This window comes from Simochromis diagramma, unplaced genomic scaffold (genome assembly GCF_900408965.1).
Source record: "Simochromis diagramma unplaced genomic scaffold, fSimDia1.1 OVJJ01000402.1, whole genome shotgun sequence".
Classification (NCBI taxonomy): domain Eukaryota; kingdom Metazoa; phylum Chordata; class Actinopteri; order Cichliformes; family Cichlidae; genus Simochromis; species Simochromis diagramma.
In genome coordinates, this window is record NW_024386972.1 from 7,016,330 (window position 1) to 7,029,412 (window position 13,083).

General features: G+C 40.2%; 2 protein-coding genes across 2 annotated transcripts; one reads left to right on the forward strand and one right to left on the reverse strand.

Moving 5' to 3' along the window:
• Positions 1-2,056: 2,056 nt before the first annotated feature.
• zgc:112285 (uncharacterized protein LOC561476 homolog) lies at positions 2,057-4,839 on the forward strand. Its single transcript, XM_040038946.1, has 6 exons — positions 2,057-2,568; positions 2,649-2,758; positions 3,531-3,625; positions 3,713-3,993; positions 4,351-4,514; positions 4,616-4,839. Exons 1-6 carry the CDS (start codon positions 2,433-2,435, stop codon positions 4,793-4,795), a joined length of 966 nt encoding a protein of 321 aa, XP_039894880.1. The 5' UTR covers positions 2,057-2,432; the 3' UTR covers positions 4,796-4,839.
• A 191-nt stretch (positions 4,840-5,030) lies between these two features.
• Positions 5,031-9,359, reverse strand: timm23a (translocase of inner mitochondrial membrane 23 homolog a (yeast)). Its single transcript, XM_040038947.1, has 7 exons — positions 8,792-9,359; positions 8,614-8,672; positions 8,429-8,522; positions 7,377-7,461; positions 7,227-7,285; positions 6,923-7,033; positions 5,031-5,874 (listed from the first exon to the last, which is right to left on the reverse strand). The coding sequence occupies exons 1-7, from the start codon at positions 8,895-8,897 to the stop codon at positions 5,759-5,761; spliced, it is 630 nt and encodes a 209-aa protein (XP_039894881.1). The 5' UTR covers positions 8,898-9,359; the 3' UTR covers positions 5,031-5,758.
• Positions 9,360-13,083: the final 3,724 nt, after the last annotated feature.

A 13,083-nucleotide genomic window follows, 5' to 3' on the forward strand; every position in this document is an offset into this window, starting at 1 on the left:
ACACCGCTACAATCTGACATTACTTTGACTTTGTACAAGAGAATTGGCGTGCTACCATAAGACCAGTTAATGTCTGATCCACTTGGCCATTTGTATTTTCAAATGCACCGCTGTGGGTAAAGTCAAAAGTACATGTGTAAAAACAGCCTGTTAGCCCTTTGAAGGTTTCGTAACTGTCCAGGGCTATAGCCTCACTGAGCCCTAGTGTAATAACCAGATCAGAAAAGAGATTGATGGATGGATTGATGTTCCTACACACATTGGAGTTGGGGGCCAGTCGAACTGTTGCCCAACTCTTTTTGCTTAGTTTGTTTAGTTCAAGCAAAATAAATACATACATTGACATTTCACTGCAAATAATTGTTATGTACTGGGCAGGTTGCTGGTTACCAACCACTCCGCACATTCTGACTTTAATAAACACAACAAAGGAATATACACAAATATGTGTTTTATGTTATTAAGCACGAATCCCTTAAAAATGTACTTTTGTACGTTTGTGTTAAAACTATGAATGCACGAATGTGTTTGTAAATGGGTTTTATTATTTAAAAAGTGCTACCTGGAGTAAAGGTCTGAGTCCTTCAAAACCTATTACAAAAATCTTCAACAACAGCAACAACAACAAAATAATAAAATGAAAATGTTTCAGAAATACACATTTTATAATTTTGGTCTCTTTTCTAAAATGTGTAATTGTTTGGCTACTTTGTTGTTTGAACTTTTGAAGCAACACGTCACCTCACTCAACTCGTTCACTGCGGGGGGAAAAACACACACACAAAGTTCAACTGTACGTAAACTTGGTGAACCACAGTTGTGAGTTTTGGCCATTCAGGCATTGCCATTCAGATGAGCAGGCACATTCTCTCTCATTCACCAAGGGTAAAAAGGCTCAGCTCACTAGTGGCTTCTACTGCAGTTATTGTTGTCATATTTTCACAGATCTGGATTTGTGTGTAGAAGAAGCAGGAGGGTCACTTGTATTTTTATGAAAATTGATAAGCCAATAAGTTATAAATAATTTACAAAATAGTCTGTCAAAAGAATTTAATTTAGGTGACATAAACACATGAACACGTTGTTGTTAATATTTGGGTGAACGGACTGTAGTAGAATCAATAATGGTTCTTTAAAGCTGATATATTTTGTGCTATTTAAAAGTTCATAAAATTTAATAAAGATGTAAAGTATTCAAACACTTGTGGCTTTTAACGTCCTTCACCAAAATACCCACGAGGTGAGTGACAATTCAAAAATAAACCTAGCAGCTCTGTGAGGCTGGAAGTGTGATTTGGCACACAAGTGCAAATAACAAGCAAGGTCCATTCACAAATGAATAGGAAAGCAACCCTCTCAGCCACCAGAGAAGACCTCAATATAGGAGCTCAAACTGCTTTCCAACCAGAAAGGTGACGCCTCCAAACCATCATGGCAGATGGCTGCAACTCTCAGACCTGGTTCTGATGGAGGTTTCTTCCTGTAAAAAGACAGGTTTGCAAAACTATTAAAATTATAGATAATGCTATCATTAGTTCAACAGATATTTAAATGTAAAGCAGTGGAATTTTGACCTGATTGTGGACATTATGATCGGGAAGTTGACGTAGGAATCATCCTCTGCGAAAAATTCATGTTCACACAAAATATTATGCCAGTCTAGCCAAAAGCTACGGGTTTATTTTTCATGTATTTCTGTAAATAGTGAGAAATGAATTTAATCTTATTGAAAATTTGTATGTGTAAGAAAACCTGAAAATCTAAAAACCTAAAAATGAGAACTGAAATATTTGACATCTCTTCACAATGATGTTGACAGTGTGAGATCTGTTATGTGTTCTAGCTGACCAGAGTAAAAGTTTGTTTGAGTTTATATGAGTCATTTATACACTGGGTATTGTATTTTGTCCTCTAGAATCCACCCCAGTTTTTATTTCCCCACTACCAGTTTTGAGGGACACTACTAATCATAGGAGCTCAAGGTAAAAACATGTTTTCTTCTGGGTCATGTTTACACAGTGAGAACTACACTGGTTATTTGGAATACCAGTTTATCTAAATAGTCCACATGCAGAGATAAAGGTCATTTTCAGGTCACTATGTCACTGCTTTAAGTCACGTGACATGATGTGATGTTTGTTTGCATACAGTACTATGTTGTCTTTGTCTTGCATGCAAATTAGTGTCATGTGAGCAAACTATATGTGTGTGAAAGTGCTGATGGGACTCCCCAAAATCCCCTGTTTTTCATTTACAGTGGAAACTCCAAAGCTAGAGGAGAACTATCCAGCGCTCAGCCTTTGTTGTGACACGGCTCATTGTCCCTGGAGGTGTGTTGTTTTTGCGTGTGTGTGTACCTGTTTATGTACATCTGCATGTGCTTGGTATAAAAAGCGTGGAACGCAGGCCGGCCGGTGATTCTCTGGAAGACGATGGCTGTACCAGGACCTCCTCTGCTTCTGCTGCTGTCTCTGTTGCTGCCGCTGCTGTTGAGCAAGGCGTCCCTGCCTGCAGCTGCATACACACTCACCTCTGAACAACAGCCACAGCATAAAATCCTTCACCTGGGTGAGGACTTGAAAACACTTCTAAATATATGAGGAAAACAAAATATTTGGTGCTCATATTTTCTGCCTTTCTCTTTTTAGACTGGCCTAAGGATTGTGGTATGGCCCACTTCAAGCCCAACATGGCTGAAAGGATTGTGTCTGGGAATGAGGCCAGGCCTCACTCTTGGCCCTGGCAGGTTTCTTTGCAGGTAAACCTCTTTGACGTGGCTCAGTATTCAAATAATCTGGAGGTCTTACATTGACCTAAAAAGGTCATTTCAGTTCTAGACTGTAACTAATCATTATTTTCATTATCATTTTAAGTGATATGTCTAACCTATCTGTATTCTTAAGGAGAATTCAATTGAGTTTTAGGCAATGGGAATTTTAGGAGCTTCTGAGAATCACTGGTTTATTCAGAAGTGACCATGAAAAGCCTTTAAAGCACACAGTCTTCACTTTTATTGTCGTCTCAAGTAATATTAATCTGCCAAATTGGCCGAAAGCAGTCAAAAGTCATAGATGACCTGAACATTTAGCCAATTACCCAGCACATGCCTTCCACCCAGAACTACATAATTTTTAGACTCTAATTTCCACTCAGGTTTTGGACCACGACACAAGGAGGAAAAATCACAAACAAATTTACTTGATCAGCAGATGCAGTTTTGTTTCTGATTCGCACCCCAACCAGGCGAGACAGATGGTCGCCCACTCGGAATTTGGAGACTCTCCTCTTTACTGTAGCCAATTGCTGCTCACAAGGGAAACTGATGAGTTCCTCTATGTGATATTCAGTTTATTTGCTCTGGAACTTCTTTGCAGAACGTAGTATTTAAAATTTACATTTACATTTATTAGTGATGAGAGAAATCTGTATGACTAGGCTCATTTTTTTAAAAAAAAAATAAGGAAAGCCGGTTAATTTCAGTATCTGAGCGGTAAGAAGCCACATTTTTTTGAGCTGGTTGTTTCTCACAGGTTCGGCCTAGAGGAAGTAAACAGTACATTCATGTCTGTGGAGGCACTCTCATCCACAAGACCTGGGTCCTTACTGCTGCTCACTGCTTTCAAAAGTAAGAAAACATTTAGTACACTTATAATTTCATGCTTATACCAATTCAACAACTACACAAAAACTACACGTGTTTTTCATCTATCAGGGGTAAAGCTGAGGACGCTGGGAGCTGGAGGATTGTCCTGGGGAAGCACCAGCTGAAGCGTTCAGAGACTGCAGAGAGGATTATCCCGGTGAAGAGGATCTACCGGCACGAGAACTTCCGCTATCCCGCTCACAGCGAGCTGGACTACGACATTGCCCTGGTTAAGTCTGCCACAGATATCGTCCCCTCAAACTTCATCCGCTACGCCTGCCTGCCGCGCAAGCAGACCAGCCTCAAACCAGGACACTACTGCTGGGTGACCGGCTGGGGAGACACCCGGGGTGAGTAGTGCAGAAAGGTACTGAGATGCTGTGCAATGACAGAACTTTGAGCTTAAATCTTAAAAGCAACTTAATGCATTTTTTAGGAAAATTTCTAAGGTCTAGGGTTATTGGTAGAGGGTTAGTGGTAGAGGAACAGCAACACCTTTTTAAAGAACGATCATGTTTGGTATAATAGGCTAAATATTTTTAGCCTTCTATCTCAGATTCCACAACAGAGCTGGTGCTTTAAGGGATGTCAGAAGCATTCATCCACCGAAGAAAATGTCCATTGATATAATGTAAACACAGCTGAAAAGTCAAGAAGAGCAGAAAGACGTTAAGAGATATAATTTCTTAAATCATGTCATTTTTCAGGTGGGAAGGAGAACGTGTCTCTGGCAGAAGCCCTGAATCAAGCCCGTCTACCAATCATTGATTTCAAAACCTGTCGGCAGAAGAAATTCTGGGGAGACCGCGTCCGAGACTCCATGATCTGCGCCGGGTTCAGAGACACCGAGGATCCACCAGCTGCATGCCAGGTAGGACTACACTTTTATCTACTATCCTGAAGTCAAATTTCATCCACCAGACTCAATTCTCACCTCATCTTCCAACACCTGTCTCCATCCTCCTTTCTCAGGGTGACTCTGGCGGTCCTCTGCTGTGCCAGCTGGACCGGGACCGCTGGGAGGTGCACGGCGTGGTGAGTTTCGGCCCCATCGGTTGCACTGTGGAGAACAAACCCAGCGTCTTCACCCGCACCGTCGCCTACATCCCCTGGATCGAGGCAACGCGCATCAGGGACTTCTTCCTGCACTGAGCGCTCGCAGCAAGCATAAGCTCTGCCGTTAAATGTCCGACGTCTACAGACAGTCTCACAGCCAGTTCTTTCCACTCCATGATGTTAATTCATGTTCTGAATGTGTTGTCATCTTCTTACAGTATATACTTATACTCTGGTGAAGCACTGCATAGTACACACTGCTCACCACCTTTTACATCCAATCTCATTTATGCAATAAAATTGGTTAAAAGCAAAAGCTCTGAACACCTCCTTTGTTTTTGTTTTTTATTTTAATCTATAATACAGTGGGTTTGATGGACACATTAACAGCATGCACTTCAAGGTACAGTTTACAGAGATTTCTTCTTCCACAGTGGGCCAGAATACGTTTCAATAAATAGAAGAGTAAACTGACCCCAAGGCTTCCCTCTGACTGCAGGTCTGAGCTGTTCTTCTATTACAGAAGAGTCTTTCAGTCCAACATGAATCAGAACATGAATCTGTTGTTATTCAAGGGCTAAACAACACGACGGATGTTGGAGGTCATCTTACAAATTGACTCACTGAACCCAAATATCATGGGTGTTTAAAATCTAGCGTAACATTAACAATCATCACAAAAAGTCATATTTTTATACCGCATCCTCACAGAGTGCTCTCATTACTGATCAGATCAGTGACAGGAACACCTCAGAGAATCAACATAAATGAAAGGAGAACTGTCACTGGACGGTCTACGTCTGGATTTCATTTTAATTCAGTTCAAAACTTTTCCAAGACACATCTCATAGTTCCCAGAATGCTCCTGGAAAACAGCTATGATGGGAAACCAGTGAACTGCGACCAATTCGCACCATGAAAAAACCCAAAAAAATCAAACAAAAAAGAAAAAAAAAAGAAAAAGCATTTGACCAGAGTCTAATGTCTTTTAGCGCTGTGGTTAAAGGCTGTGTCCTCAAAATATTTGGCCCTAATGTTGAAGCAGCTGTGTGGGGGAGTTTAGTACAGCCTCGATGAAGGAGAGCCGGTGAGATGGTCCCAGTTGTTGTAGAGAGCGTAAGCACCAGACAAGGCTAAACCGACCAGACCTCCACGGGCTACGCCCTTTAATCCACCTGAGAAAACAAACAGAGTGAGTCATACGGCTTAACATGCATCACAATAATCATTTTAATTACAGTAAACAATAATTGCTTCAGCTTAGCCAAAGTACCAGGTGGGCAAAGATAAACCTAATACTTCAAACAGCATGAAGTAAATTAATAACACAAAGTTTAGGTGCTTTCCAAAGATAATCTCAGTGCCTGCGCATTCACTGTACTGCCCTTTGTAAGTCACAACATGCCCACACAACATTTATACAGCATAAGATGAAAAAGTCAGTGCAGTATTAATGATTACGACATGTGGTTCAAAATTTAGCCTCGATTTAATATAAAAGAATCCCTGCTAATAGCTTTTCAAATAAGAGAATAAGAACACTGTATGTGTCACATTTAACAAATTCTTTTGAACAAACTATCATTTTAATAGGATTTTAAACGTCTGCTAACTGACAACTTAAACCAGCATCCTCACTGGCCCTTTTATTTAGTACACCTGTTCACCTGCTTGTTAACGCAACTGTCTAATCCGCCAGCTGAATGGCAACAGTCACCAGATCTCAATCCAACAGACCACCAAAGTGGTGAGTCATCGTGGAAGTGCAGCTGACAAATGCACAGCAACTGTGTGATACTATCATGTCAGTGTGGACTAAAATCTCCAGGACGTTGTTGAATCGATGCCATGAACAATTAAGGCAGCTCTGAAAGTAAAATGGGGTCCAAGTCTGTACTGGTAAGGCTTACCTAACAAACTGAGCATTTCCATACATGTTTGCGTTTACTTTGTTTATGTTGTCACCCATTTCGTAAACAAGGACCTAAGAAAATTTTCAGTCTTTATCAAACTGCGGAGCAAAATAAATGACAAATAACTGATGAACACCAACATTGGTAAATGCCATTTTGCTTGCTGACAGCCTGATATTTGCTAAAACTAATGTTTGGATCATTTATTGGTAAAAACTAATATTTAAAAGGTTAAAAACACACAGAGGTACATTAATATACATTAATGCCAGATATAAAGTAGAAGCAGAAAAAAGGAAAAGACACCAACCGCCGGATTTAAAGAGCATCCCCGTTAATGTCCCAGCAGCCACTGTGTTGATATCGTCTTCTGCTCCTCTGGCTTTCTCTATTGCAACACCAAAAGCACTATACAGCAAGGCTGCAGTGACATAAAGAAAAACAAAATAATCAAAGTATGATTATATACTGATTTAGAAAACTTAAAATCCTATAAATACATACACCCATCCATTTAAATCAGTAACACTAAGATCTTCCAACCATGGGATTCATAGATATTCTTGTTACAGTAACACCTCTACATCATTTTTTAAGTAACAATAAAGCTTTACCAATAGAGCCCAGAGTGTTGGCCCATGAAGCGCCCTGCCTTGTCACCATGTTGAGAATCCTGGGAAGGGAAGATAAACATTTGAACAATAGTCCAACCCAAATCCAAGCGTAAAACCATTCGATAAACTGAATTCTGTAACCAAACTTACTGTACGTTACGTGGTTTGGACCATGCCATGTCTCTGGTCTCCTTCAAGCCCATTCTAAGGCCATTTAAAGCCCCAAATGTCGCCCCTGCATTTCAAACAAGGATGCAGAACAGGTCAACAAAGGGTCAGTGAAAGAATTATTTCACACTATTCCACCTGCATCATGCTTTGGGTTTAATAAATAACATGGACAGATTTATATGCCATTAACTGTGTGTGTTCTTGTTGCATTTGTGTTTCTATGCCCACACTTTATGTCTGTCTCTTGTGTTTTTGTTGTTTTGTTTTGCTTTTTAAACATAGCTGAACATAGCTCAAGGTCTGGAAGATGACCAAAACTGTCACCTTCATATGACAGGAAATTGGTTAGCACGTTCAGGAACAACCTAGGAACCACCAAGGCTCAAGCCTACAATGAACTGGAAACCGAAACACCAGCCTCACTGTCCATAAGTCAAATTCAATGTAAAAGCCAGTTTTATATTACCATGGGCTGAGAAAGTGCCAACCATGAAAGATCCCCTGCTCCAAAAACCTTCAAGCTCGTCTTAAATTTGCAGTTACCCATATGAACATATCTGTGAATGTTACATGAATATGTTCCAAAGTTACAGACTCTGCTTAAAAGCCAGGTCCATGCGGGAAACAGCAAATAAACTCTATCAATTCTGCCAAGTAGTGTCATCAAATATCCAGCCACAGTTATACCAGAAGCTTGTTGATGGAAACCAAAAGCATCTGATCCAGGTGAAACTTGCTAACCAAATAATAGTTGGTATACTATATTTGAGCCTCTACATGCAATTTAGACTCTGTCAAAAATAAATTAAATCTTGATTTCATTAAAGATGTATGCAGTGCAATCATTCCTCCTTTATGTAATCTTCTGACCACAGCTGTCACTCTCAACAGGAAAAAATGTAGATCAATTGGACAGACAAAACAAGGACATCAATATACTTGTACTTAGTCTGTACTATACAGTACTTTAATTTGTATTTCCAAGTCATATTCAGCATTAAACCCGTTTTGTCAGTGTACCAGTTTCTTACCAGTCATGCAGGAGCCTCCGATGGTAAAGAAAGCCAATTCAAATCTTCCTCTTGTCTTATTGGCCCCTGTAGGTAAGATGAATTCATCTGTGTCCTAAAACACAAGATTCAAACAGTGATGCCCGGAAAAAAAATCCAAAACATTCTCACTCACAGCAAAGAAAAGGAGACAGACTCAGCTTTACCTGAACCAGAAAACGTGGGTCCACGTTCAGATAAGGGGACAATGGGCTCATTCCAGTCACTGTAATGTAAACGATCAATTATCGACTGAGTTGATTTTTCAGATACTGAATGACAGTACAGCAACACTGAAGTAATGTAACAGCAGCTAGCATCACAGTTAGATTACATGACACTTACGTGGGACACCTGCGAGCTCTGTGTTGGAGTATTGAGGTGCACCCCCTCCAAAAAGACTCCCCAGGCCTGCTTTAACTCCCCCTGATCCTTGTGAGTTGTTATCCATGCTTGGATAAATGTTCCGAGTGTCAAACAGGAGGCTGAAGGGGAGCTGCTACAGCAGCCGACTGGCTAACGTTAGCAAGATATGTCGAAACCCTTAAGCTATTAGACAAACGTATATCAGACGAGCTCCTGAATTCACTGCTGTCAGAAGGAAACGTCAACACAGGTCGTATTTGTTGGTCTTGCTGGATTTTTGGAGCGAAAACTACGTCTTTTTTGCTTCGATATTACCAATCTCGCGTTATCGTCATGCCTCTGACCTCCAGCAGCACGCTCCGCCGTAAAGCGATGACCGGTGCTGCACTGTCGTTACGTCATCAAAACCCACAGTAACTTGTGAAAAATGAGAGAAAAAATCGGCTCAGACTTATTTTTAACACCAAAAGTTCGTACTACTGCGTATCTATTAGTGATAAGTCGACTAAAAAGTCTTTCTGATGTCGTTAATAAAACCACGGTTTTACGACAGTTCAACGGATCTGGGATCTGTTGACTTAACTGAAGGGCAAACTTGAGGAGCAGGCAGAACATAAAAAACTGACTGCAGGGTAGTTGTGGACACGAGATCCATTTAACCCTTTATAGGGTATGGAAATTCAGAATTTCAACCCTATAGAGATCATATAATATAATAATATATGTAATATTCTGATAAATCAGAATTCTGATGAATCAGAATATTACATATACCAGTGACAGACTTTGTGATACTTTGTGAAACTACTCTAAGGTAGTAGTATCCAATAAGACAATGTGGTTATTATGGTATATAACATATTTACACACAAACCTGCATATCACCAGTCACAGCCAACTGCTTCATGGTACTTGGTGAAGCTGTTGTAATGTCAAGTAAGATAATTTGGCAAATGATTTATACATTTCTTCAAATATTTAAGTTAATGTAAGTTCATTCACACAGTTTTGTATAAACCCAAATATGTTATGTTATTCTCTTGCATAGTACTGAATGGGCAAGCTTCCATACAAGAGCCAAGTAGACCACTGCAAAAAGAAACAAGAAAAAAAATAGATCTACCAAAAACGAAATGATAAAATATTGACACAGAAATTTTAAATATATAATACAAAGTGAAAAAACATTAGAACTACTGGTGGTCCAGTTTTTTTTTCTTACATGTAATGAAATCAAAATTAAGTAAATCACAAATATTGAATTACTAAATCGTTTTTAGCATTAATAAGACTAACAGGGAAAATAAACACCAATATATGCAATTTAAGTATAATAAAAACGGCTAAAAGGTTAAAAAAAAAAACCGTAAAATTACACATATTTAATTATTATAGCCTGAAAATGTCTGTAATACGAAATAAGTACGGTTCACAGATCCATCCGGTGTATGTCAAAAAATGTTCTTACCATTGCTTGCACTAGTTTCAGGTGAACAGGGCCTGTGATCAAATAAGGTGCCACCATTTTTATGCCACAAAAAATAGAACAACTTTACCACTGTTAGTTTCAATGTTATGACCGCAGGTGTGGGAGTAGGTAGGGGGTAGAAAAATTCAATTTCCTGAAAGAACGCTGAGGTGTGAAATACCCCAGGTCACTGCTGATTGATTGCATGCAATAATGTCATTATCTGTCACATAGCATGATCTTTGCTGATTGGCTGGGATAAATCCATATTGTTCTGCAGCCTCATGATTCCTTGCATAATAAAAGCAGATATAGAATGTTTTTAAGATAGAAACTGCATTGGTAGTACAAGAATATATTCCGTTTAAGTAAAAGTAATTATATGAAAATGTCAATGATGGTAAAACATAATTTAAAAAAAGAGAAAGAGGAACAATCAAGTAATCTGTTTTAACATTCTGCTACTCCTGGTTACAGTATAAACTGGTAAATATACAATATTGTTCTTGCACTTGAAAACAAGTTTGACTTTATGATTTTTCATAGTAACTATCCATTGTCAGCTTCAAAAATGCTTTAATGAGCAATTTGCAAATATGCCAACAATTATTTTATGTACAAAATACTCACGGCACACTTCATTTTATTTAATGGGTATAAAAACTTGAACGTCTTAAAAATCCAATCATTACGCCTCATTGTCTGAGACTCACATCTATTGAATGAACCGATAACATCACCAGATGAAGTAGATGATTTTCAGATATTTGACATATGGTGCAATAAAACAAATCAGATGTACAACAGATAACCCCATATATTAATCATTATTTAATTCTCATAGATTTACTGCAACTTTTACTTATTTTATTTTTAATCTAATCCTTCTATCAGAAGTTTGTGAAATTGTGAAAAAAAAATCCCCATCAAGACTCATTGTCTTACCTTTCTTGGAACTAGTCATTCAATCAGATAACGAATTCAGCTCTACTGCTGACGCATGCTGTGGGTTTTTTATTTTCCTGTCTTTTAACTCCTTACCTGTTCGGTTTATTGCAAACATTTCTCGAGTAAGAGGTGCAATTCCTCACATTCGGCACAGAGTGGCAGCAGAGAGCCCACCGTACAGATGAAACCGGTTGCAGAGGGTCAAACCTGCTGGTTCTGGTCCTTCTCGGTCCTCGCTCTAATTAGGCTTGATTTAATTAACTGGTTAAGTTAAATTTGTTACCAGTCGTGGCACATACAAGTTAAATTTGCATGACGCCGTTTGCATTTACTTGAAGCAGGGAAGCAGAGCTGAGGAGGTAAAACAACTTCCACGACACCTGTCACACCTTTCAGGCCAGCTGGGTGCCCTACCTGTCGTGCAACACATGACGTGCACGTTCAGTGCAGCTCGGACCAGGCCATCTGCTGCTGGCCAAAGGGATGGAGGCACTGAAGGAATGTAGTGTGTTAAATTTCACGAATAACAGAGCATCTTATTTGGATTCTGCCATTGTATGTGTGTATTCAGAGGGGGCCAAGTGGAGCGATGAAGTTTGCCATTGTCGCCCAGTGTGGGTGTTTTCAGACTCTCTGGCATGATCTGTGAGTTAGTGTTCTCTGTGTTACTGCCCAGTGTGCCCACTGTCTTTCCCACAATGCCCCATTCAGCCCTGGGCCTCTCCTCCCCCCCCCCTCTCTCTCAGATTGAGCTGCTACCCATTTTGTGCCTCTGGCTACTCATCATCATAGTCATCATCACCGTTGGGCTACAAACCAAATTTTCAGTTGTGGGATAAAATAGCGGTGATGTCATCTTTGTTGTCTTTTTCAGTAAGTCTTGTTTTCGTCTCCTTCCTCTCCTCTCTTCTTCCTCTCCCTCTCTCTCTCTGTCTCTCTGTCTCTCTGAGCTCCCAAACACAAAAGACAGAGAGGCCACGACAGGACCCCAGTGTATGCTGGTTGCCAAGGATACAAGGAGACAGTGTTGGGTCTTTAAACTGCCTCAGAAGGGTGTGTGGAGTTAGGGGGAGTTGGCCTTATTTACATGGGAAGAGGACAAGAGAGGGAGAGAGAGGGGTTTGAAATACAGCTTTTAAGCAGCTTGTAGGAGTCCTCTGAATTTCAGCTAAAATCATTCCACCACTCAGTCATCAAATATTTACCAAGCAGAGGAAATCAGGGGTTGTTCATTATGTGGAGAATGCTGTGCATACATAGCAATATAAATCAACCTGTCTTTCCTTCTCACTTTTTGCTCATTTTCTCACACACACACACACACGCTAACACACTTTGATTGTAAGCTCTGGGAGCCCTGGGCCCCAGTGTTGGCAATGGGGAGCGCTGACTGCAGAATACATTACCAGATGCTTAAAGAGTGTTTCATACCAGAGAACAAGAATTTAAAAAAAAGCACAAAAACTCAAGTGAAAACAGGAAAAACGAAGACAAGGGTACACACCCATCCAGACATGCACGCACCCCCACCCATCTCTATCCACACACACACACATTCTCTCTTCTCTTTTTTTCTCTCTTGCTATGTCCACTCAGTGCTTCCACTCTGCTTCTTCCTGTCCAGAGGATTGTCAGCAGCGGTCACATTATGTCCCCTCTCTCTCTCTCTCTCTCTGTGATCAGTGGGGTTGCCTCCACAGTGCAGGCTCAACTCCAAGCCTGAAGTTCAATATCAACCCCCCCCACCCCCTCACCCCCCGACTCCACAATGAAAGCAGGAAGGGCAGGGAGAGGGCGAATGAGCCACCCACGGGTTCATTCACCACAGAAAAAACCCTCATGTGATTTTTTTTTT